The 26,319-nt window shown below is 42.7% G+C and overlaps 1 protein-coding gene across 1 annotated transcript in view; it reads left to right on the top strand.

Moving 5' to 3' along the window:
* Positions 1-26,319, top strand: part of spns2 (SPNS lysolipid transporter 2, sphingosine-1-phosphate) — a 66,943-nt gene that overhangs the window by 20,726 nt on the left and 19,898 nt on the right. The window contains exons 3-8 of the mRNA XM_062433808.1: positions 14,051-14,187; positions 18,257-18,408; positions 20,860-20,926; positions 23,843-23,985; positions 24,789-24,941; positions 25,196-25,385. Coding sequence (XP_062289792.1) covers positions 14,051-14,187; positions 18,257-18,408; positions 20,860-20,926; positions 23,843-23,985; positions 24,789-24,941; positions 25,196-25,385 — 842 coding nt within the window. The remainder of the gene's footprint in view (positions 1-14,050; positions 14,188-18,256; positions 18,409-20,859; positions 20,927-23,842; positions 23,986-24,788; positions 24,942-25,195; positions 25,386-26,319) is intronic.

Genomic DNA, 26,319 nt, shown 5'->3' with positions numbered 1-26,319 from the left:
AATATACTTCAAGGAGCTTGGCCCAAGCAAAACAAGAGAGTGAAAAAACCGACATCATTTGTTTTATGGGTGTTTTTTTGGGGTGTTTTTTCAATCTTTAGCGTGCCTGCATTTATGAAAACACTCTGACCTTCCCAGGTGTTGTCTACTCTGACCAGCACGTTCTGCACCAGCAGATTTGTATGAAATCTTAACAAGAAACAGGAAGCCGTGAAGGGTGTTTGACTCTTAATTCTGTTTGCATTGGCTCATTATTTGGCTTATGCATACAGACGCACTGGCACAGACTCGCATACACTTAAACACACACGGTTTGTTAGTGGAGGGGCATATGTAGCTGATTTGCCCTCTGCACCGTCTGCATTTGCACTTCCCTGAGAGAAACCCAGCTGGTCGAGGCTAAAAAGCAAGCTCCCGGTGAGCAGCTTGGCCTGTCCTGGCAAGTCATGGTTTCGACTCCGTTTGGCCCCTGATCCCCAGACGACCTCTTTCTCACAGCGGCCTGAGGAATGCAGAGCGTCCGGGCTTTGTGCTGCGAGAGCGGGTGGCCGCAGACAGAGAGCCTAGGTGTGAAATAGAGGTTACAGGGCTGATGTAATGATGGTTTTGTCGGAGGGGAGAATCTCAGCGTGTGCGTATGTATGTGTTTACAGTAGGCACATGTCCCTTCTGTTTTCCCCAACCCCTCCACCATCCCCCCTCACTCCTGTCTCCAAAAGGAACAATCCCTGCCTCTGTGAGCACCTGCAGGCCAGGCCGGCTCTGCCTTCTTTCCTTCCTCGCTGCCTCTGTCCTGGCAGCTTCCGTCCACCTGGGAACTCAAACTGCCAACGTAGGTGTTTTACAGGCAGTGGGCGTTGCGTGCGCTGAGGCTTTTTCTCTTTCTCTGCTGCCAGGTCACCCTCACACCTTGAAAAAAACAACACTGACCACACACTGCACAATCCAAGTCAAAGAACAAACAGAGCAGTCTGAGTCAGAATCCCTTTATGAAGTCTGTACTGGTACAGTTTGAGGAGACTTTTGACCCTTTTCTTTGGCTGTTCATCAAAACTACTGGAATGAAAAATTTCCCATATCTACATGTTACTGACAGGTTGTTTGCTTTAGGGAAATACTAGTCTGACTGAGTTCCAGCGAAGCCAATAAGACCTGCAGCAGTGTTTGCATTTTGATTGTTAAGCTGGAAAAGTATTCTTGGCTCCTTAAAGAATCAAAATTAAAAATTAAATATTCTTTGAAGAAGTCAAAAATCAGTCAGTGGCAATAGATGATTTTATCTGTTTCCAATAAAAATCACTATTTTTCATGACTTCTCCAAAATTAAGTGTTATTTTGTTTAATATGGCGTATCAATGTGTCTCTCACTGGGTTGTAGAAAAAAAAGAAGCTTCGTCTCACCCCATTAACAATAAAATCAGAAAAATAAAAGGAGATTGAAGAGTTTGGGGAGATGAATGTTATTGCAGTGCGGTGATGTAAACTGGTGCTATAAATGTAATCATGCTAAAAGATAACAAATGGAAAATACCCTCAGCTGAGCCCAGCCTCTACACAGCTTAGCATCCGCAGCACTAGTTATATTATTTAGCCACACTGACCCTTTCAAAAACAGTGTACACAACACAAACTGACAGAGGTATGCACTCATTTCTATTGTGCATGCGTGTGTGTGCATGTGCGTCATTACTGCTTGAGGAGTTGAGGCCTCAGCTTTCCGTGGAAGAGGATGAGGTGTGCATAGCTGTCAGTCAAGTCAGGGTAAAGGCATGTCGTTTGAGCCTGGAGCTCTCCGACCCGTCCATCACTGAAGAGATAGTGTCTCACCTGAGCTCAGCAGACCTGTCAGTACTGTGCACCAGGACTGCCTGAACTCAGCTCTCCCACTGGAAATGACAGGCCTCTCTGCTAATGGCTGTCGGGCAAGGTCTATCTGAAGTGAGTGACACTCACATGCAGCTGTGAGCTGGACCCGTCCCGAGGGTATGAAGGGTACAGAAGGTTAATGGAAAAGAGAAAGAGGAGAGGGGGTTCACCTGGATGTTATAACCTTTGGCTGAAGGGAGTTTTGAACTCTTTTGTTCACCAGACTGAGAAATCTGAGAGAAGTCTTCTGTTAACATGCTAAGGTTATTGTACTGATAGTGCTTTGAGGCATATCAGAGGGAAAAAAAGTCTTAATGGGATAAATTATCCTCTATAATGGAATCTGGCATAGTAATTATCCTCCACTGGTTTAGCATGGAAGCAGAATTATTGGGATCAGTCAGGCTGGATGTACTGAGGGGCGGCGGCTTAATATGGAGCCGGAGCTCAAAACAGCTCTCAGACTGTCTGTGCCCTGTTCTGTGTGTGGTTGCCCACCTTGTCTGAAACGCGACACTCGCACATGCACGCTCACACACACACACACACACACACACACACACACACACACACACACCAACTGACAGCTCCCCAGTCTTTACATGGTGTCAGTTTGCCATTGAGCCAGTATGTGAGCTGTAAGGAATGAGGCCACAGGTGCTGTATGAGACTTAGGACTTGAGCTCCGCTAACACATCAGACTTAAAGCTACTGCGCAAAAAAAAAGCTCGGAGCCTAAACCGCCAGCAGTCAGCATTGTGCTCAGTGGAAATCAGGTCCATATTTTTCTGCCATTGAGGCTTTAATTCCATCCTGTAGCTAAGCTCGTGCTGTCGCTGTGGCTGTTTGGAAATCATTATTTATTCAGGCCTAATGTGAGTCAGGTTTATGGTCAGTGTCAATCAAAATTCTCTACTGTTGATAGTAGGCCTCTCTGATTTCCTTCTGCACAGTTGGAGGTAGAGCTATCAGTGCTTGATCAGCTGTTTTGGCCACTCACAGCTGCTCCTACTTTGTCTCTTGCCCTCGTTGGTATCCCTTGGTACCTCCTCTCTCTCTCTCTCTGTCTCTCTATCTCTCTCTCTCTCACTCTCTCTCAGCAGTTTGGCAGCTGTTGTTGCCTTGTTGTCACTCCCACTGGCACCTTATAAGAGTTAGAAGGGATGAAAGGTAATGGAGGGAGAAGAAAGAGCCACCTGTGACTTCCTCCCTCTGGCTATGCATGGCGGCGAGGTTTAATCTTCTGCACTACTGACTCCAAAAGTCGAATAATTGCATCGCAATGTCGATCACCATACCCCTCTCATGCTGAGACCAGAATAGAACGATGACCTGATGATACATGTGTGTGTGTGTGTGTGTGTGTGTGTGTGTGTGAGTGTGTGTCTCTATCTCAGGCGGTTTTTATAGGCCGTGTCTCGGAGGAGGGCAGCTGTCGGGCGATGATTGGCACCCTTCTCCCCCCGTCCTCTTCTCCGTCACTTCCCGTAAACGAACCAATCGCATCGCTGATGAGTGACTGCAAATCCAATCAGGATTTTAAGGCCAATTAAACAAGCATGTTGTCAACTCCCCTTTAATCTAAATGTCCTATCAAATTCCCGGCCCTCCTTTATTTCTAAGCGCCGTGGAAACTACCCAAAAGGGAAGGTGGGAGTGAGAGAGCGGTAGAGTTACACACGTTTGAAAATAGGCCTCTTATTTCATCATCTTCTTTCGGTCGTCATGGGGACGATCCAGCATTTATGGTGACGAAATTCTCGGGGATATTTTCTCTTGCTCCTTTGAAAAAGAAGCTGAACGCCAATCGATCGAGGCTGCTCCCAGTGACATCAACAGATCAATTAGGAGCACACACACACACATACGCACCCGCCACACCCCTCCCAGCCGAGCACTTGAGCTTGATTCACGCAGGTCGTACATCAGCGGCCAGTCAAGGTCAAATATAGTGCTGCTGTTCACTCAATCGTCTCAGTCATCATTAAAAGAGTGTGTGTTTATGTTTAAGTTACGTAGAGGAAATGTGCATGCGTGTGTGCCGTAGTTTTCGTATCCCATTAGTTCCAATAAGAAGGGTAGCAGAGAAGAACATAAACACAGACAAGCGGGGCTCTCTGTCATTTCAACCAGAGCTTGTCATTAAATCAGCTGCTCCTGTAGTTACTGCAGTTACTGAATATGGCAGGAAAGAAAAACTCCTCGCCCTGCGCTCAAGGATCTCCACTCTGTGCCATGTCACCAGCCACTGGAAAGTATCCCCCCAACGAGAAAAAAAACAACATGTATTTTATTAATACTGCAGCTTGGATAGCAGTCTGGAACTTCACAGAGCGCACATCTCACTACTGTTTCTTGTTTTTCTAAAAAAGTGCAAGCACATTTCTTTATTCCTACCACATGTGTTTGCTTCTAATACGTGCTGGTAATGTGCAAAAGATGATGTTCCATCGCGCTCTTGTCTGTCAGTCAGTCTGGTATTTGTAGCAGCGTGTAATTTTCCCCAGCTGCAGCTTTCTCCCACTGAGCAGGTAGTGGAGAGATGTGCTGCAGCTGCGGTGACAAGCGTAAACTATCAGCTCTCGGAGTAGCTGAGCGATTGAATCAAACGAGAGGGGGTTTAAGCTGGCATTCGGTAGCGCTCCACGGCAGCTCCTGCAGGAATTAGCCCAGGAGTTTGTCAGAAACGGGCGAGAAAGCGCAGCACGGGTATTTCCCAGGCCTGCATGTGGTGTTTATCAAAGAGCGGCGAACAAGATTGGTAATCCAACACTGGTGAAGTTTGAACCGAGAGGTTTCGCTGAGAATTCAGCGGCGATCAGAAAATGCGAGGAATGCAGAAATGTTTGGTGCACCATATGAAGGGGAATCCATGAGGGAGAGACGTGATGTATGAGAACTTCTGAGTTAATGTAAGACACATTGGTCGGCTCTGGTGTCCGAAGCCAAAGTTATGTGCCGCACCCTCCGCAGGCAGTCCCATTAATCATTAGGGAAGAAGAAGAAACAAATGTGCCGCTCCCAGCAGAACCTCACACCTGAGAGAAACCATAACACACAACCTTTGCTGCCACGGCGCACAAGACATGATGACTTTTTATTTCCTTCTTCCACTGTAAGACCTTTTTTTAGTCATCAGCAGCGAGATGAAGATAATAAAATATATGTAACATCTCATACGACCTTTGTAGTAGTGTATATTGATTTTTCTCTCATTACTATTTCATCAGAATATCATAGCGAACAGGCAGAAGGAAGAATGACTACTCCGCTCCATATGGATGCACAGCAGCCTTTTATGAGGCCCAGATCTCCAGTAAACAGTATTAGATTTAGTGTAGTGTTATATAACATCTGTATTATTATGATGATGAGCTGTCAAATTTAATACTATAATACACTTAATAATATTGCAGAGAGAAGAGCTGTGCTACCAAAAATAAAAAATAAATCATTTTCTCTATATATATTGCACACACATTGCAATAATCACTTTCATCTCTCTCACATATTCATAGTGATATTTGAATTATTACACCATCTCTTCCTTTCTGGAAACAACCTGTAAGCTTACTCAGGAATTCATCAGTGTTGCTTCACATGTCTCACTGGAAAGCTTCAGGGACTTTTCCCCCAGTTGCACCTGATTAGTTTGTTTTCTTGTAGAGACAGACAGCAGCCCTAATATCAACAAGTACCAAAAAAAAGTTCACGGAAAGGTTCAACCTCTCAACAGAAAGCTTGAAAAGATTATCTGGTTTTGCCACTGATTTAGTGGGAGGTTTTGGCAAAGGTGAGTCAGCCGGCAGCTCGTGTTAAAAACAGTTCAACATTGTGGACGGATTCATTTATTTGGTGTATCGCATGTCCATAACCGGCCATGCATCTGTGTTATGCATTGCAGACTGAAACTATAATGTATTATTCATGGTGTTATATCCCTTTTCTGGTCCGAGTAGCTGAACGTGTTCTGTGTGTGATGAGATCCTGCATGCCGGGGTTTGGTTCACCTGTTGTATTTTCACATCACCGCCAGTGTCTTCTACACAAACTAGAACATGTTTTTATAAGTGCGGTTCTCACATTGTATTAAAAGACTTAAGTATTGTCTTTAAAGGTGAGTCACCAACATGCCATAATGACACATATATGTTACCCAAAAATAGCAACAGCAAATCTCACATTGTTTTTGACTAAATGGTTCTGCCCAGGAATGCTTTGTTGAAGGAGTAATTTACGTGATTGACACATATTTCCTGTGAAATATATGAATAGCAGTTTATTCCTGCACAGCTGAATATAAAAGATGAGTTCATCTGTGTCATAACAAAGGCCATATTAGGCAAGATTTGAGCATTTTTCTTAGATACAAGAGTGAGGACAGACATTACTCATCCGTAGTTTACTCTTCATACAAACGCCTCCGGTTGCAGCAGGCTGATAACCTCGTAATGACTGGAAAAAGCAGAGACACAAAGGTGGAGGAGAGTCAACAGGCACCGGAAAAAAAAGAGGGTCTGTATTTATGGAAGTGTTTGCTATGCGATGAGCGCTGACACCTACATACACACCTCATCCACAGAGAACAGGTCACAAAGTGGCACTCAAGCGTCGCTGTAAATGGCAATGAATGACAACGCCTTGCCTGCAGACATGTACTGACCTGCGGATAGGATGTGCTTCTCCTATTCCTCTAATTCTGTCTCTGGCAGCTGACGGACATTCAGATTCCTCCAACTGCTGTCCCTCCGGTTAGACTGTCTGTCCTGACTGTCAGGTTTAACAGCTGTAAGGATGACAGTGCCTTCAGTTACTGTGGGAAATACCCAAATTGCACACCCTGAAAAAGAAAGAGGACAGGATCGCAGGAATTTATCTGAAATCGGATCTGTTGGGCTCTGGCTTTTAGGGGGGGGGTAAAGAACATGATGATGTGATTTATTACTATACATTACTGCTTTGCAACGCATGCAGGCGACGAGTACTGTTTGACATCGCTATTTTGTCTCTGTTAAGCTTTGTAGTTGTGATGCATTTTCATTTTCAATAACCTTAAGAATCAAAAGTGAGCCTGAAATAGTTTCTCCTAATTTTCTCCTCCTGCAGAACAAAAGCAACTCTGTGCCTCTTGATTTCTATATTAAATAAAAAGTTGATTTTATTAGCCGGGAGGAGCACTCAAAATCTGTGACTAATCATATTTTCTTCAAAAGTCTGATCTGAGGTGGGGGTTTATAGGCAGCACTTGAAAGCAGCATAATACTTGATGTGTGTATCTGCATTTGTGCCGTAATGTATTTTTATTCCTTTCAGCACATTCAGTTCTTCATTTTCACACTAAACCAATCACCTTCAACTGAAATGTAAATTATCACACATACAATCAGACAAGTGCTGTGATGCCTTTCTGTAAAAAAAAAAAAAAAAAAAAAATATTTTAAAAAGGATCAAATGGGCTGCTGAGCTTTTGCTATCCCTCAGCCGGATGCAGCAGAGCCTCACAGGTGCTCTCTTCAGGGGGAAACTAGTGTTTCATAGGGAAATGCATCAGCGCGGGTTCAGTGAATATCAATCGCATACACACGTACACACACTCATACTGTATAAACATACGTGCGTCTGCATCTCCTCCTCATGCTCTATTCACAGTGGCATTGAATCATACGGGATGAGTCATCCCAAGAGGTATTGTTGTTCTACTGGCCAATCAAAGCAAGAGCTGGATGTTCAATGTTTCTAGTCTCCTTCTGTGTGTGTGGCAGGAATAGCGTGTGTGTGTGTATGTGTATGTGTGTGTGTGTGTGTGTGTGTGTGTGTGTGTGTGTGTGTGTGTGTGTGTGTGTGTGTGTGTGTGTGTGTGTGAGGAGTCCCCCAGTGGGGGTAGTAGCAAGCAGCTTAATCCATTGTGTTCACTTTCTGTGTAGAGTTATATTCAGTGTCATTACTTTCTTTTTGCAGCAAACAGCAAGCTTCTGACAGGCTCTACTGAACACACTGATGTTTAGGGTTACTCATATGCTGTGCAATTCTCTTTAAATACTTCCATATTTAGTCATTTCACAGTCTTGCACAGATAACTTTCTAACATCAGACTACCTAACTGAACCATGAAGAAAAGGCCAATTTAAATGAATTTTTAGAGGATGATGCTTTAAAGATAATAAAAAAAAGGCTTGTGTACCTATTCACCATGCAACTTATTTGATAAAGTGCAAAGAGGTTCATAAGGTGCCACTAATGTTAAGGAGAATAAATTAGGATGGTGATGTTAATAAAACGATAAATGATAAAGCCAGGACTCACTGACATTCGCCGTATTGTTTATTACTGCAGACGTAATGGCTTATTGTTAAATGAAAATCCGTCATTAGTAAAAGGTGAAGAGTTGCACCATTTGACAATAAGACGGTTGTAAATATCACAGAGCTGTATTAGTTTACTGATCACACATTTGACTTTTCCGTTGTGACGTATGAACGAGGTAACCATCGGACAAGCGCAGTGTGACTCACCTGTGACTTGCACTTTATAGCCAAACAGTAATGTTGCACCTAAATACCGAACGCCAAGTGTCTCTACCTGTTATTGTGTTCACAGCCTTTGTTGTGTCATGGAATGTCCTGCGTCTTTTGGTAATTGATGTAATTTGCTTTCTTAGAGACGGTGAGAAATATGCACAGCATCTTATTTGCGATTTTAAATAACATCGGAAGAGGATCAGCACTCCTACAGTACGTGAGACACATGTATGACTGACATTAGAATTCAATGCGCTCTACGTGGGAAAAATGTTATTCAGACTGCTGTTATCTATTCTGTCAGAAGTACACAGAGAATTTTTTTCGCTTTAAGCCCTGCTGAGAGAAAATGATATATATATAATGAGAAATAATGATTAATGCATCTATTCTATAGAGGCTTTAAAATACAAACCCACTTCTACTAGACACATCTCAAAGGGTTCTCTGCGGTCAGATGAGGCAACACTTATAATGACTCGGTGAGGTTATAATGAATCGTCTCCATATTCACTGCTTGGAGTTGTGCGTCATTGTTACGAGTACACATAATAATTTAGTTGCAAAAGTCCTTGCCGTTAATTCTTTACTGCTGCCGGTGTGGAATTGACAATTACTCATCGTCTAAGAGGAGGGAGGTATGAGGTGAACAATGGTTTTAAAAGGAAAGGAATCTGTGTTTTTTAAGCCAATAATGGGGCAAATGTTACATAAGCCTGATGATAAAGGCAGGATGTCAGGCAGAGCTGATTACTGTAAGGCTTGTTGAAGTTGCTTTTGAATCTAAGGTTGAGTCACTTCCCTTGGAGATAAATGTCTACGGTATGTAACTTACTGTGATTGCACATCAACAATAAATAATTCAGATAAAAGTTTCTTTAAGAAGTCTTATCTGCTAGAAAGAAAGATCTCACTGTGTTAGGTTTTATTATGTGCTGCTTTCTGTGGAAATCTCAATTAATCAGTCAAATGTGAAATTCTGCCTCAAACAGAAGAGGATCAGTTGTGAAAGGTGATAAAAACCACTAGTCAAGCCTATTATCACGAATCACAAGTTCATCTCAGGGGGCTTTACAATCTGCACAGCACGTCCTCTGTCCCTACACCCTGGAATGAAGGAAAAACTACCTCAAAAATAAAAGGAAGAAAGCAGTAGAGGAAGGAACTCTCTCCCACGATGGACAGACTTAGATGTTGTGTGTACAGAATAAACCAACAAAGCAAACTTACAGAAATACAGCATGGAAAACAGTTTTAAATAAAGGAGGGGTCTGAAAAAGTAGTCAAAGCTGAGCATTGTTCTATAAATGAGGTTGTGAAAACTTTTCCTCCCCTTTGGTCCACAGTGTAAACTTCCACACTGTTTATCTGCGGTGTCCGCTCCAGACATCAACTCTTTTTTTTTTGCTATTTTGGACTCTCCTGCTGCATCTTTTGTCACATACCGTACACGCTTTATCTCACGAGAGATCGCCATCTTCGGCGACTTGTCGTGGGGTTTATCTCCGGTGGCACTCGGAGATCACACAAACATTCGAAATCGCGGTGTTCCGCTGCATAAACAAGAACAAACAAGAGAAACAATGGCGGTCAGCTGAGGAATGTCACTTGTGTGGACGGGCAACATTTTATACATGTTTGATATTCAAGAGCTGTTTACTGTATGCCAATCAAACCTTTAGAGAACTGCCTGTTCAACAAGTTCATTTAAGGCCATTTACAGTAAGAGTGCATAATTACACACATCCTCTGCAGATTGAGTTATGAATCAATTGAACTTTTGCCATCATTGCTTGTAATTCACACCACCCGCACTGAGAATTTGGGTGTGGCTTTACTTCGGTGGAGACTTATTGTTAGTCATGGTTTGTTTGTCCTCCCTGTATTGTCTTGAAATAGACCGAACACATTTATTTTCTCATCAATGTGTCCGTTCTCGTTAATCAATCCAAAGAGCGGGTCCGCATTGCAGATTGCGTCCCACGCTTAACGTTCAGTCTTCTGCAGATTGTGCTTTTTAAAACTCAAATAATATGATGCGACAATGAGCGACAAAAGATCATACCATATTTGTCTAAGTGTGTTGCGCTAGAGGGAGGAAATCATTGTTTTCAAGCATGACAGATTTTCTTAATGTGAGCCCCTGTAGGTTTGCAGCTTTTGATGAAGACTGACACGGGAACAGTGTGATCGTTTCATAGACGGTCTTTGTTGTGACAGAGCATTTCCTGGGAGCACATTAGCCTCTCTAAAAGGTTATATGTGCATCCCGTCCCACTGTCGCTAGGGGTTTTTAGCATATAATGCAGATTATCCCTCTGTTTATATGTGCGCTAATGTATTTAGTGTAACACAGGATTAATTATATAAAAATGACACCATGACAGCCTCCTGTTTATTTTTGCACAATGAAAAGAATGGATGTGTCTCCTTTGTGAATCCATGTTATGCTGAATATTGTGTTGGAGCTGGAGATACGTCTCATTGACACTGTGAACATTTCAGATACTTCAGTCTCTTGTTGATCAACAGTATAAATTACGTCGCAGACAACCTTGTCATTGTCGACCCGGATTGGAAAGAATATGATGAAATGGCATGCAGAAATATATAATCTAATGCACCCTGATTCTGTTATTCTGTGACTGTTTTTTTCATAAAATAACAAACTTATAAAATTCCTCTTTGTCTCTTGTCAAGTAAATAAAGCATCTGTTTGCAACTCAAGTGTTGCAGTAATTCATCATCATATTATTCTGTGAGAGCTCAAAGCAGCTGCATGAGAAAATGTTTATCTGACAGTCACGGCACATTTGCTCTGTTGAGTTGCTCAGTCGACATGAATGATGATTATAAAATTGTGTCTCTTTCTAAAATGGTATCGCAGATATTTGTTTGGATTACATTTTTTGTACCATGGAGTTGCTGATATCTCCTAGTCTTTGCTTACACTGAAGCTAAACACACAGCAAGCATACACGATATTATACCCGTATAAACACCAGGCTCCTTTCCCCCTCACTCAGCAGCAAGGTTAACACTAAATAACTGTGAACACAAAGGCAAGACCCGACTTTATTCCCATGTGCTGACGGTGCTAAAAGGTGATAATTAACCATTAGAAAACACCGCAGCTTATCAACAAAATCACAAAATAACATAAAATAAAGACACACACAGAGAGACGGTGATGTGTGGTCCCACTAATGACTTAAAATAGGCCAGTTAATGATGTGAGGATATGTATTTCTGGCCCCTGGCTTTTAAAACGCACATGGCCCAGCTGGTGGTGGATGATTGTGGACCTCTCCCCGGTCTTATCTGTAGCGTGCACTGCAGAACACCCCGTTTTCTCTACGTGTGTGTGTGTGTGTGTGTGTGTGTGCATGGGTTTCTCCAGCAGTGCTGTGGCTGCAGGGCGAGTTGGTAAAGCTCTTTAGAGTCAGACCTGCACAGAGCAGTCATCAGAGTCATTTAACATTACACAATAGACCTGCAGCACTTAGCCACATAAATGCTCACGATGGAGGCTGCAGAAAGAGAGAGAGGAGGGAAATGCAGGCAAAATGAGAGAGAGAGAGAAGTGAGAGAGAGGAGTGAGAGAGAGGGGTGAGATTGCGAGGTGGAGGGTAATGCTAGCACCTGCGAAACGTAGTAATAGTGCAAATGAGTTTTAAATTAGATTTTAAATTACGTTTCACTTTGTATGATATGGGATTTTTTTTCACTCAATATGACATAGTGAGGTCACACAGAATAACAGCTGCATTTTACCAAGATGGAGGCATTCCAGTGTTTAGCCAGTAGTTTTTATATTATACCCATTCATGTATTATTCTAATATTCATTCCTGTCTTTAAACATAATAATTTAATTGAGTTGTGCATCTTTTCTAAAGCAAACCTGCATCAAACAAGAAATGCAAAGATTCATCAAATCAATGAATGCCTTTTTTTTTGTGATATAATACTGAAATAACAGAGGGCCTCTGTTTTCACTTTGACTTTGTGGTGGTGTTAAAATCTAATTTTTAATTGTCATGCTAAAAAATGAGCTAGTGCTTGTTTAATAATGTATTGAATATCACATAAATGTATGAATCACTGGCACCCTGACTGCACTGTATATCAGTATATACATTTTCATTCTGAGGCTGAACATCAGGAGCTTTGAAATGAACTAGTCGTTCGGTACAGTCATGATCTCTACTGGTTGAATGCAGCTTTATAAGAATGAGTACTGACATAAGAACTTCATCTGAAATTCTGTCAGAACTATTATTCTATTTGATGTGTTTTATGTGCATGTTGCTGCTTAGTTTTTGCAGGTTTTTCCCCCCTTTTGTGTCAATTTCAAGTCATTTTCAATCAAAACATGCAGTGATTGTTACACAGTGGACTTAACTAGCTGCACACAGAGAGCTCATGTGAATACCTGCAGTAAAGTCATTATAACTATATCATTTTACTCTTTTCCCAAAATAAGGACATGTTTTCCTTTTTTTAATACAATAACATCACATTTTATTCACAACTACAGTGATGTTATAATCTGATTTCTGTCCCTTATCCTGTTGGTTGGCCTCAGCAGCTGTGGGACTGCGATGACTTATATAACACCCCCCCTCCTCCTCCTCCTCCTCCTCCTCCTCCTGCTCCTGCTCCTCTCTTTTCCCTCTCATCTCCTCTCCTCCCTTCCTCTTCTGTATGTTTATGCTGATGATGTGTCAAAACACTCCAGCCTGCCTCCCCAGCTCCCCTCGTCGCTGTCAAGAGTAACATCTCTGCCCTTTCTCCTCTGCAAAAAGACACAAAACTCAGTTGGAGAGCATTAAAAATTCAGGTCTGTTTGGGTTGGTCCTCCTCATAAATATTGACTATAAGCTCCGAAAATGAGGCATAGCTGTCCACTCAGCAGCGGTGCAATTAGGGGGAACACATTTTAAAGCGCTCGTGTTCCTTTCAACGGGACATAAGTTCAGTTGTAAGAAATTAAGATGGAAGAATTATTTATGGCCAGGCAGCCACTGTGGGTCCTCTCTCTAGAATACAGTGTGAAAGAAATCAGTGCTGGTGTGTGATATATTGCTTCCAATTGTCCCGAACATGTTTTACTACTGACTTTTTTTCCCTCCACCACATTTTGGATTTGTTCGATCTAAACAAACTGACATATGAAACTATCTGGGTCTCTTTTCTCTGCCTCTGTCTCTTTTAAGAGCTTCTGTGTCGGGCCATTTTCCAAACTGTAGCGCTACATTTGCACAACTCCCTCTCCTCTCCTCTCTTTTTCACAAATTGAATCCTTTACGACCCCCACCACCTTTCCTAAGTCACTGTATCATCTGTATTTAATATTCTTTGTCAGGTTTCTTGTAGTAAGCGTAAGTGAAGTGTAATGTAATCCTAATTGGTTGGAGTTGAATGGAGGTGTCCTCTGGCAGTCCTTCACTGTGTCTCTTTCCTCACGGCTGGTATCACACAGTTGATCTGGACGGAGCCGGCTTAATAAATGGATGTGAGCTGAAATACTTGGCTTAGTGCATTAGGAATTCAAGGATCTTTCCAGCAAAAGTGGGATGAACTAACACAATACTGTAAAAGAGTTCAATCATTTTCTACCACCAAAAGTAACGTTTTCTCCTTTCTCTCCTCTCTCTTCCGCAGTTTTCATCTGCAGCTTCATGGTGGCGGCTCCCATCTTCGGTTACCTGGGCGACCGCTTCAACAGAAAGGTCATCCTGAGCTGTGGCATTTTCTTCTGGTCCATTGTTACCCTGTCGAGCTCCTTCATCAGCAGAGAGGTACGGCATGTCTTACGCTCTGACGGGGAGCTGTAGAATAATCGTCGTACAAGACCTCAAATGTTATTCTATTAGGCTGTCGTGCCTGTGATATGGGTCTCCACTGGCGAGCTAATTATGCTGTTATAATCTGGATATGCTTGATGTTAAGGCTAGTGAAATGAAATGACACGCTTGTTAAGTCGGACACCCGCCTTGCCTTTGCTTTGTAGGCATTCTTTATGTCTCTCTCTCTCTCTCTCTCTCTCTCTCTCTGTCTCTCTTGCTGGCTACCACACAATCAACTAATGAAGGCCCATGCCTCCGAGTTGTCTCAATTACAACGCTGTAGCAGATAAGACTCTGTCATTTCACTGCCCCATGACAAGTGGATTTCGATTTGATATCTCTAAAAGCCCCTGTGCTTAAACAACGCATTAAGCTATGACATTATTCTGCGGGGCGATGACATGGGGGAAGGGTGTCCCGCTGAGAGTAACCATCACAGTAAAAGGCTCTGTACAATATGTATGTGCGTGGGTGTATACGCCAATCCATCCTGATGGACAGTTGCATTAAAAAAATCTAACAACCTGACAATCCCAAGCCCCCTGACTGGCAGGGATATACCGCATTAAAAGCTAGGCTAGTTCAATTTATGTGGCGCATGGCATATCTGCAGAGCAATGTCACGAGGTTCCACAGTGTCGTGTCTCCAGTGAGTTAGTAAGCCTGTCCGCTGCCGAGGCTATTCAGCCCAGAGCTGTAGAGGGGAATGACAGCTCAGAGATGTGTGCGTTGATGGTCTCAGGAGGGCGTTCCTTTGGCTTCAACCCCCTATAGACTCGTCCTCTAGGAGACAAGATGGCAGTCATTCGCCCACGCAGGAAATGCATTCAGGCAGCTTATGGCTAAGGGCTTCTTCCCCTCTGACAAATGCCACAAATGCCACTGACGGCTGCCGAGGAGACGTAAAAGGGATCCGCAGCACCCGCAGTCCTTCGCCCCTCAAACTTTAACTCCGCCCTCAAGACATGTTCCTGACTGTGCCAATCAAACAGGACAAGAGTAAATGGCTCTTACGTAACAGCTCTACGGCGCTGTCGCCATGAGAGATGAAAGACATGCTTGTAATGAAATTTTAATAGCCACTTACAAGTGAGTCCTATCATTACGCATTTAAGACACTCTGGGGCATTTTGGAAGGATTTGCAGCGGATGCGGAATTTGCCTTCTTACGTAACAGTTATGTACAGCTGTCATGAAGTGAAATCTCTTACTTTTGTCTGTGTGACTACCACAGATTATCAACATTAAGTGATCGCTTCTAGGCCACTTGACATTTGAAACAAATAAGCAGTGGACTGTGGCTCACTGTTCCTTAACGGTGCACCAAAAAGTGGAATATTTTGGAATTGTTTAATAATGTTTCTTTTATCTCCAACTTCATCTCTATTTATAATTTTATCCAGTGGAAAGCAAGACTCATGGATTTAGTCTTATCTCATAAATATAAAGAGGGTGAGACAAGGGTAATAACTGCTAATGTTTTAATAAGATGATCTACTTTTTTATGACAATTTATCAATTTTATGACCATTTTCACCTTTATCACGGTAGTATTTTATAATTACCACCACTAAATATTGGAGCTATACTGTACCTCAGACTGTGTCGGTCAGCTGTTATAGTATTAGTAGAGGTGCAGCCACAATCTATCAAATGTCAAGTTTGTTAGCGGTTGTAGCTTATAGTACGGCCTTAGTTTAAACATAATAGGAATAAAACTATACTCTCACTAATCAAATTGCATTCAAAAGATAGAATGAATCTAGCAGCTGCTGACCTGTAAAAAACACTGTAAGAAATCACTTAAGTAAAAGTGGATGACGCAGGCAGAGGCGAAGTGGGTTGTAAATTACAGCATTTTTAGTATGAAGTATCTCCTTGAAGAATGCACTGAAGAAACTGATATTATCTAAAAGTTGAAACTATGCAAAAACAGGTAATAATCCAATGTGCCATTTCTCTCCATAATTAATGTCAAGCATCCTGTGTCTCATTACGTGGATATAATTTGGTTCTGTGCATTAAGGGGAGACACTCTGTGCTATAAATTGTGAATAACATTAAGTGCTAAGTGCACTTTTTCTAAATCTTTTATGACCGTTCAGGATGTTGCCAAATGTTTTTTGTTAAGCAGATAGATCATTCTGAATTAAAACTCTGCTTCTGGATATTTTGGAAAAACACAGAGCGGTCAATTGTCATGATTCATATTCAGAGATATTTCTTAAAACTGTGAGAAAAGAGGTTCAAAACAGTCCAAAACCTCTTTATTCTCTTTTATCTCTTCGTACTCTTCAATCTGCTTTTACAGTGCCTAAACCTCATTTTTGTGGCGCTTTCCTGGCGTCGCTACTTGGAGTTTTTCTTGTTGTTGTCATTGCTGGTAGCACTCCTGTTCCAGATGTCGATGACAGTCTGCTGACCACACACAGAAGGAGAGTTACCATCATGATCCCACTAAAAGAGGGGCCATTAAAAGAAGAAAATAGACAAGAGCTGTAAATCGCTCAAAACAATGTAACACACACAATGGTACTTGTATACAGCAGTGAAAGCAGAGTATAATTCAAAACCAAAAGCTGGTAAAAAAACAGGTTAAGGCAAACACCTATCACTGAAAATAATACAGGCGAATGCCACAGTAAAGATAGTTGTGGGATGCCTCCTTTGAGTGTTATCTTACAGTGAGGTGTGTTTGTGTCTGTGTGTGTGTGTGTGGTGTAGTCTCCAGGGGATGTTTGATGGCTGTGTGTATGACCTCGTGACACCATGTCTCATCCAACAGCATGAAAGCCTGGAGTGACGGCTGTGAGCTGAGGTCAGCTCAGAGGTCGCTGCCGTAGCTATTCCTTTGCTACCTACAGCAGCTTCATTAATCTCTTTTTACAGCTCACAAACACAACGGGCCTGTAACCTTATCACACATACACAGACACACACACACACACACAGACACACACACACACTCTCATTATTATGCAATGGGCTTGCAAATGTTTAAGGTGTAAATAAGAAAAGCTGACATGGACGAAAAACGACAAACTGCAAATTACTGTATGTTACCATTAATGTGAGTTAATTGCATTATGGGTAATTTGCACCAGTCTTTTTAAATCATGGGACTACAATAAACAAACAAGTGGCCAATATTTGCATTTTGCGTCACTACAGTGTGCGGGGGAACCAGATTTCTTTGCAGCATCACAGGCAGACACAGGATTCTGTATCCAGTGAGTTGTGGTTGCCGTGGAAACAGTTAACAATCCCTCTGCCTACACAGGTGCCAGCGTGAAAGCCCCTATAAAAGCCTTTAAAGTAGTCATCATTTTATTTATCAGTTGATTGCCTGTAATAGAAGATAATAGGCCAAGGTAATTTAATAAAGCTAAAAGGACTCAAGCATATTAAGATATTATTTCATAATTACATTAAGTGAGATTTGATGGTTGATCAAGATAACTGCAACTATCTCGAAAAATCTGACCGTTTAAGCACAGCTCAAACTCAAAGCTACAGTTTATAGCCTGTGTGTGTGTGTGTGTGTGTGTGTGTGTGTGTGTGTGTGTGTGTGTGTGTGTGTGTGTGTGTGTGTGTGTGTGTGTGTGTTGTGCGACAAAGCAGCTAAAATCATGGGATTGAACTTGTGAAACTCATTGCTTCTCATTAACAAAAGGCCATATAATTGTGGTGTGTGTTTCACATGTGTGATAATCCATTGTTTAGCCTTACATATGAACTTTAGGAGTGTCCACTTCTGGTTTTTAGACATGTCAGAACCCACAAAAGCACACTTTGACGCTGAATCAGCAAACTTTAGAGGCTGAATGCTAGTAACTATATCTTGTACAGTATGTGCTTAGCAAGCCTGATTGTATTTAATGATAATGACAGTAATCTAATGAAAAGTCAGGGAGGAAAACGAAGAAAAATGGCCATGCTGCGACAAAAAGTGTCCTGCAGCGCTTAATCGCAAAAAACTCACAAGTCCTCTTTCTCTTTTTCTCTCTTTCTCTCTCTGCAGTACTATTGGCTGTTTGTACTCTCCAGGGGACTGGTGGGCATCGGCGAGTCCAGCTACTCCTCCATCTCTCCCACCATCATAGGAGACCTGTTCACTAATAACAGCCGCACCATGATGCTCTCCGTCTTCTACCTGGCCATCCCCCTGGGAAGGTAAGAGGCAGACAGATCCTGCACTCAGGAAGCAGACACCTGGAGACAACAAAGATATATGATCTATTCTGGGAGATGCAGATGCTTGAGAGACTATTCTGTAGGTGTTATAGCTCAGTGTTGACATTTTAAAAAATCACAGTCATTTCATCTAACTAGACCCTGCTCTCTAGTTAAAAGGTGCACAAGGAATCAGGAGAATTAGCATAGATCATTGAAATAATCCTCACATAGAAAAAGCTCAGGCTCACCCCGCATGCCTCTTTTTTTCCCTGACGCAGTCACACAAAGAGCTCAGGCACTCTGCAGAAAAGAAAAGCAGAACTTACAATTGGCCGTGAGAAGCTTAAAGGAGGGTGGGAGGCTTTTTTTTGAGATGTGGCGTGGGGGTGTGGGAGTTGGAGGTATTATTAAGCTCAATTCTCCCGGCTTTTCAGTTCATTCAATCAGAAAAAGGGCCACAGGGAGAAAACAAACAAAGCCAAGTAATAAAAGATGAATGTACCGTCGGATGCGGCGCGGGAGCCACTTGAGGTTTATCGTTATATACAGTACAGTGCTTAACAGCATGTGCCTGAGCTGTTTTCTAGCTCTTGCATTCAGTTGCATTCAACTGGCACGCAGTTATCAAGAAGATGCTGAGGGAAGGAGAAGTGTGCTGCAGTCTTTGACACAGTAGCATTAGGTTAAGATAATGCATATGAAGCATGTCACTTCAGTTTTGTTTCAGAGTAAAAAAAAAATAGTGATGAATGGTTATGTAAGTTATTTTCATTAAAAAAACAGACACGGTACACTTATCATATCAGTTAAGAGGTTTGAAGACAGTTGGATAAATGAGGAAAGGAAAGACTTAACTACCCTCTGAGTGGTTGTGTTAAGAACTGCCAAAATGTCTGGGTCACATTAAACTGCCCAGCAACATAGACAATAGAGGGTGAAAGAGTGGTCCTCAGTAAAGTGCAGTCAAACATCCTATCCAGTCTCCTACTTGTTTGTCTTTACTGAGGTTTGTTATGACCGTTTCCAGGAAATGACCTCAGGAATTAGACCGGATTCACAGGAAATGGATTCCCCTGTCCTCCTTTTTTTCTTTTTCTTTTTTCACCCCTGTAATTTTTCAGCTCGGCCCCTCCACAGACAGGGTTCTACGTGACGCCGGTGTTTGATGTGGCCATATTTTTTTTAATGCTTGTGGTTTATTGTTGGTGTTGAACTTTCCAAACACTCCATGGGTGGACTCTGATAAGATTAGCTGTTAGTCATTGGCTGGAAATATCATACGCCGTCTGAGCCCGTTATACTGTGGTGTTATTTTTGGAGAACTAATCGGCCACATGGAAGCACAACCGTAGACCGTTTCCCCCTTTGCTCTGACTCTCTGACTGTGTATGTGTGTGAGTATGTGTGTGTGTGTGCTGTAAAACCAGTTAAACATGTTTCAGCCTTTTGGCAGTCACTAGTGATAAGAGCCCCATTGGCTACAGTTGATCATCACTCTATTGCTCCAATCAGGTGTTAATTGAAAACAGCATCTCCTGGCCAGAGGTGCTTGTACATGAAGACAAACTGATTCAAAGAGCCCGGAGTAATCAAGAAGTTTGATTGACTTGTACTTACTAATTATAGTTTTAGAAAATGGCAATTAGCTACAGATTGGACACAATTAAAAGGATAAACCAAAATCAAGTGTCATGAGACAGATATTAGTCCTGTATGAGAGCATTTGTGTTAAATATAGAAAGCGGTGTCATTCTCAAGAAGTTTACTATACTGGAAGCTGTTCAGTGTCATGGTGATCACAAACAAATATCAAAGATAAATTGGTTATTTGTTCACTGTTGCATGACTGTTTTGAAGATAACACCCACATACTAAACTGGCAGTTAACGCACCTTTTGTCACTCATACCTTCAGGTTACTGCTTGAATCCTGTTTGTCCTTTAAATGCTGATGCTATCTTACAGCGCTAGCAGGCTTATTACAACATAGTGGCCCTTTCATCTGATCTGATCTGATCTAGCAAACATTTCTCTCAAAGCGTTTCACTGTTATTTCCCTTTATGACACACAGAAAACACCCTTTAACCAACGTAAACTGCAGCAGAATTCAATTACGCCCAGCCTTTCGATTAGACAACGGCGTTAGTGCCGCGTTCTGATTTCTCATGGGCGGTGACTTTGCACCTGCGTTTCATGACTACATTCGCAAATCACACGTCCACAAATAGACCAGCTAGCCAAGTTGCTACCGGTGCTTTGATCAACAACGCTGTCAAAAGCTCTCCACGTCAAGTACCCAAACACTCAACAGGATGTAGATGTAAGCTTAAGTGATGGAAACGACACATTCTGTCAACTCAGGACACTGACTCATATGCTTTATATAGAAATGTGGGCAGGCTAATGTACATAATGTTGCTAATACGCAGTCTTTCTGTCTTCCTGCAGTGGTTTGGGTTACATCCTGGGCTCCAGCGCCAAGGAAGCTGCGGGAGACTGGCACTGGGCACTGAGGGTAAGGGCATCACTATCATCCTCCAGCACTGCACACACACACACACACACACAGACACACACGCTCACAAAGACAGATGAAGAGCCCCTCCTGCAGGGCACAGTGGTGAGGCCTGTCATGGATCTGGGGTCAAAGGGGTCAGTGGTGGCAGAAGCACCATGGGACACACATAGTCGAACAGGCGGTCCAGACGCTGACGTTGCAGTGAAGTGACAGAGCAGGGAGAGCTAACGGCTGAACAACTTTCACACACATCAACATCAGCATCAGCTCAACCCCCCCTAGCCTCCTTCAGGACCCCTTTTAAGAATGTTGTATATAATTAAAAAAACATTTGAACATCAAACTCAGTCAACATCATCTCATTTGTTGAAACTCAGGAGCTGTATACATTAGTGATGAGAGTTCTGATCTGGTGACTGCAGCAAGGAAAGTGGATTTCTATGAGAGTTCAAGGTTGATGCCAGCTCATTGTTTCTCAACTCATTTATCTTTCATTGCGCTTCACCCACAGAGGCGGATTCTGGTGAAACAGGATCGATGTTGGCCTCATTGACGTAACTTGGTGTCAGTGCTTCCTCAACCTTTGTATCGTGTTTTCACTACAGGAATTTCGTGAAAAATATATCTACATTTTTTTTCATTGTTCTCTGCATTCTTTGGATGATAAAACAAAAATACTTCCTTTAACTGAATCTGATACTTGTGCCAGGTACTTTCAAGAGTGCTCGTCTTTTGTGTTTGGTCAATCAAATGTGTCTTGACATCAAAAAGGACACAACCACCAGCTTCCATCTACTCTACAATAACAAAAAGAGAACAATTGAAAGTGAATGGAAATTCAAGTGAAAGACATTCAAGCCCTGATGAGCATTTGAGGAGAAGCTGCTGTTGAGAGTAAGCTAAAAAATCTGTGAGAAATGTGTTCCATGTCAGCCTCTGTGATAGCGAAGTGGACAAGGTTTCAGTTGAACTTGACACAAAGACTCATTGTTTCTACATATGTGCTCGCTAAAATACCCAAAAGGTGCTCCAAGAACATTAAGCTGGAACTCTATCAAGAAAAGGTTCATTTCAGCTCTTGAGAAATCTATCGGTAGAAATTTGCTGACGTGTCCCGGCTTCGTAGGGCATTGCTTCAAAACCCTCGCCGGACTGCTTAATGTGTGCTTATAGGAGCGGACACAGGTGTTAAATCAGGAGCATAAATCACTGTTTTCATAGCACTTTTTTTTACTGGGGTTCCACTGAGTGCAAGACAAAACGTTTTAGAAGAAAACAGCTCTGTAAGGCATACCAGTCGTAATGGAGAGAAACCAATGAAAAGGTCTAACAGGGCTCCACAGGGGCCGCCGACGTCGGGGTCAGCTTTTAAAATTTAAAATCCTTAAACTCTTCTTATGAACCGACTGACATTCAAAAAGGAAGACATTAAACACTCCCTCAGCGTGTGTCACTGTGGAAGAGATTCCTGGACATGACAGCTCGCTGGGTTTGAGGAAACAGGAAGACCATTTCTTCTCGTCTTGAGTGGAGCTTTTTTTTTTTTAAATGTAACAAAAGAGCGGGGCGGTTTTGTTCCACGGCGGTCTCGACGACATTCCAATAAAACAATCTCAAAGCCAATTAATCACCGGTGTGGCATGTGGAGGAAAACAAATACCAAGACATGAAACAGATTCTTTTTTACGCTGGTATCCTGCTTTAAGGAAAAAACACTGCAAGCACTTCCGCTTGTTTTTGCCCGCCGTGTTCCAGCCACCTTCCTTGTTTGGAGAAAATGTGAAGGGCGAGAAGGAACAAGGGGAATAGAACAGAAAGGAGGAGTAGGGGAAGGCACTAGCTAATTTGTTTGATTGCTAACCATCCATGCAGGAAGTGTCTAATGGGCCCAGTGGGAGACACAGGTCGAAGGTCACAGTCTTCAAGTGTCTCCTGAATAATTATGAGGGGAGTTGAGTGTAAAAGTTGCGCCAAACAAAGAAGACAGTCATTTTCTTTATGAAATGAGGTGAATCTCTGAATCTGCCATTTAACTGCACGTCATAAAAGATGCTATTAATGTAAAGGTCGATACAATTAAGCTTAAGATTGCAGAGAAGATACAATATGAGAAAGAACATTATCTGCGTTGGTGTAATCCCCTACATCTTTGAGTGTTGCGCTGCATCAATATGAGCCATATCAGATTCAGAATTACTCCCGCCGTGAAAAACTTGAGGGCACACTCGCACGCGCACGTCTACACACACACACACGTTGCACGGTACCGCAGTACTTATGCATATAAATGGGCTTTTATAAGCTACAGAATATAATATGATGAATTTCCACCGACAGATGAAATTGGTTTTGCTTTTGTGAGCTATTTATATGAGTCGAACAAATCTTCTACCGCACATCCCGCCCTGGCTTTTGTCTTTGTTTCTGCCCCCCCCCCCACACACACACACACACACACACACACACACATATACACACACAGTGACACAGACACACACACACACACACATGCACAAACATGCTCCTTCATAACCCATAAAAGACGATGGTGAATATAATAGCAGATGGGCACTTATGAGGTTTTCACCTTAATGCAGCACTCACAAAGCATCTCTCAAAGCCAAAAGGCTCTTGTAGAGTCTTGTATGCATACAGACACAGACACACACACACACACACAGTGCCAACTGAGTAAGCACAGGGAATGCTCTTAGCTGTAGAAGGGCTTATATAGACTGTCAGACATATTGGCAAACACAGTGGCCGTCCATTCAGATTGCAAACACACTGTTCTTTGTCTCATGTGTCCCCCCTCTCCAAACTACTCCCAAGTCTGACCCCACTCTGAAATATCATGTCAAGATGATGTGTTAACATGATCTGAGGACTCACAGAGCTGTCATGTTTCGATAGGTGTCCCCGGTTTTAGGGATGACGGCGGGGGCTCTGATCCTGCTCTTCGTGCCCGAGCCAAAGAGAGGCTGCGTCGACCAGATGGGAGCACGCATCAAAACCCGCACCTCATGGGTCTGTGACATGAAGGCTCTCGCCAAAAAGTAAGGCCTCTATTCATCTTAAAAAGGAAAACAGCAGGTTTTTAGGAGTCAGCTAGGCACCCTGTATTATATATCAGATCTTTTGAATGAGTTTTATTGGTTTTGGATATAAAAATACACACTTATTTGCATACATTTATTCATGGTTTGCCTATGGAAGCCCTTAAAGGCATGGAAATATCAACACCAGACACAGTGAAGCAGTATCATTCACTTGCTACTGCTCTGCAAGGCTGCTGAACTGTGAAGGGGAGCTTTGCATCCCTGACACTGTGTGCTTTTGTTACTATATGACCTGTGGGGCGACATTTCTTTTTAAAAAATGTTGTTAATGCTATAGTTAATGTAGCCACACAGGTTTATTGGAGCTATTTTTGGAAAGCAACCACATTAATTCGTCTTGCGCACAGTGTGACTTCTACCTATTTACGATCTCCCCCACATTTACCACCAATGGAAACACGAAAAACGTTAAACAGTGTGTTATTTTGGTCTCCTACATAAAACTGTCAGCCCCCGAGCTGCATATCATCCAGTTTACACGCCGTTTAGCGTCAGAGCTGCTTTGATTTCTCATTTTTTCTCACCTGGGAGATTAATCCGCCAGATAATCTCAGAAAATCCTCTTGTATTATCTTTTGCAGTTGTTATCAGATTTGGTTTTACACAAAGAGAAAGTCAGAGCGAGTGAGATGTTTGAGATTGCCGTGACAGATAACGCTGCTTTGTTTATTTTTGGCTTTCATAAGCTGACATAATCACCTGTTTTGATTTTGTGTATTTGTGTGTTCCTTCACGGCTAGTCGGAGCTACGTGTTCTCCTCGCTCGCTTCTTCTGCGGTGTCCTTTGCCACGGGTGCGTTCGGTATGTGGATCCCCATCTACCTGACCAGAGCCCAGGTGGTGCAGAAGACGGCAGAGCCCTGCACAAAAGAGATCTGCAGTAGCACAGACAGGTGAGAGGTCGACTAAACTAAACTAATGACTGAACAAAGAGCGCAGGCTTTGAAGTCACTGCTGCTTCTGTTTGACTGCTGTAACCTGAAACCTTGCAAAAAGAATGAAAGCAGCAACCTTTTTGTACCACAAGTAGAATTAAGTAAGATTAATTAAAGTAGGATTAACTTCCCCTTACGATAGATGCCATTATATACCGAGCTGTAAACTCTGTTAAATAAACCTTTCTTCTCTTCTCTGCTCTCCTGTCTAGTCTGATCTTCGGGGCGATCACCTGTGTGACCGGGCTGTTAGGCGTGGTCATCGGGGCGGTCACCACGCGGATGTGCCGCCAGAGGACCGAGCGAGCCGATCCGCTCGTGTGCGCCGTCAGCATGCTGGGCTCAGCCATCTTCATCTGCCTCATCTTCGTGGTGGCCAAGAGGAGCATCGTAGGAGCTTATGTAAGGGTCATTTCCTGCAAATCTTGTGCATAAAATGTGCAGGCTTGGGGAGTAACTGAATATATGGAATGGCGTTATGTAATTAGGATACAGGGGAAAAAAGACTGTATTCCATTAAAGTTGCAGAAAAAAAGTCCCAAAACTAAGCAGAGCAGGAACATGAAGGCAAAACAACAACTCACTGATCCATGATGATGTGAGTAGAGGATGATACCACATGGCACATACAGGTGCTCACAGCTGGTACACGTACACACACACACGAAGGGACGGTCTTTGCGGACTGTGGCAGTCCAAAAGACTCCTGAGTATATGACAGCTTGTAGAGCACATAACACATGGCTCTCCGCCGGGATGACTGTGCGTGTCTAACATGCATAGAGCTGACAGCGTGTCACTGGTCGCCGAGCATGTTCAATACGAGAGTTATATAATAAGTGTCAGATGTATCACGTAGACAGAACCGCATAAAAGGACACAAATGTCTGCCGCTGCCATTCCTATAAGAAGAGCTATGGAGGGGGACTAAGCTCTCACAGAGGGGGAATGAAAAGCAGGGGGAGGTTTTCCCCCGCTGCGACATACAGTATGCCTGTGTGATACCTCCACACAGACAGTGGGCCCAGCGCTGTTTCGTCACAGGCTTTCCCTGAGAGTGTTCTCTGTGACGCACATCATGTGTTCAGCACTCATATTGTAGATCTATGGGCTACTGCCTGAATGTGCCTAAGGTCATCTAAAAGTAATCAAGATACTTTAATATTTTGAAACTTGGATTAAGCTACTACATTGTTAAAGTAACCCTCCCAACACTGATTATGTGTTAATCAAACAATGGAGGGAGTCATAATTAAGCATGATTTTGCTTTCCTACTTTCAAGAATCAACAGGTCCTCAGTGAAAAATGTCCTTCTGACAAAAAGCGACATTAGTA

Source organism: Scomber scombrus, chromosome 14 (assembly GCF_963691925.1).
Source record: "Scomber scombrus chromosome 14, fScoSco1.1, whole genome shotgun sequence".
NCBI classification, from domain to species: domain Eukaryota; kingdom Metazoa; phylum Chordata; class Actinopteri; order Scombriformes; family Scombridae; genus Scomber; species Scomber scombrus.
This window is presented reverse-complemented; position numbering and strand designations above follow the sequence as displayed.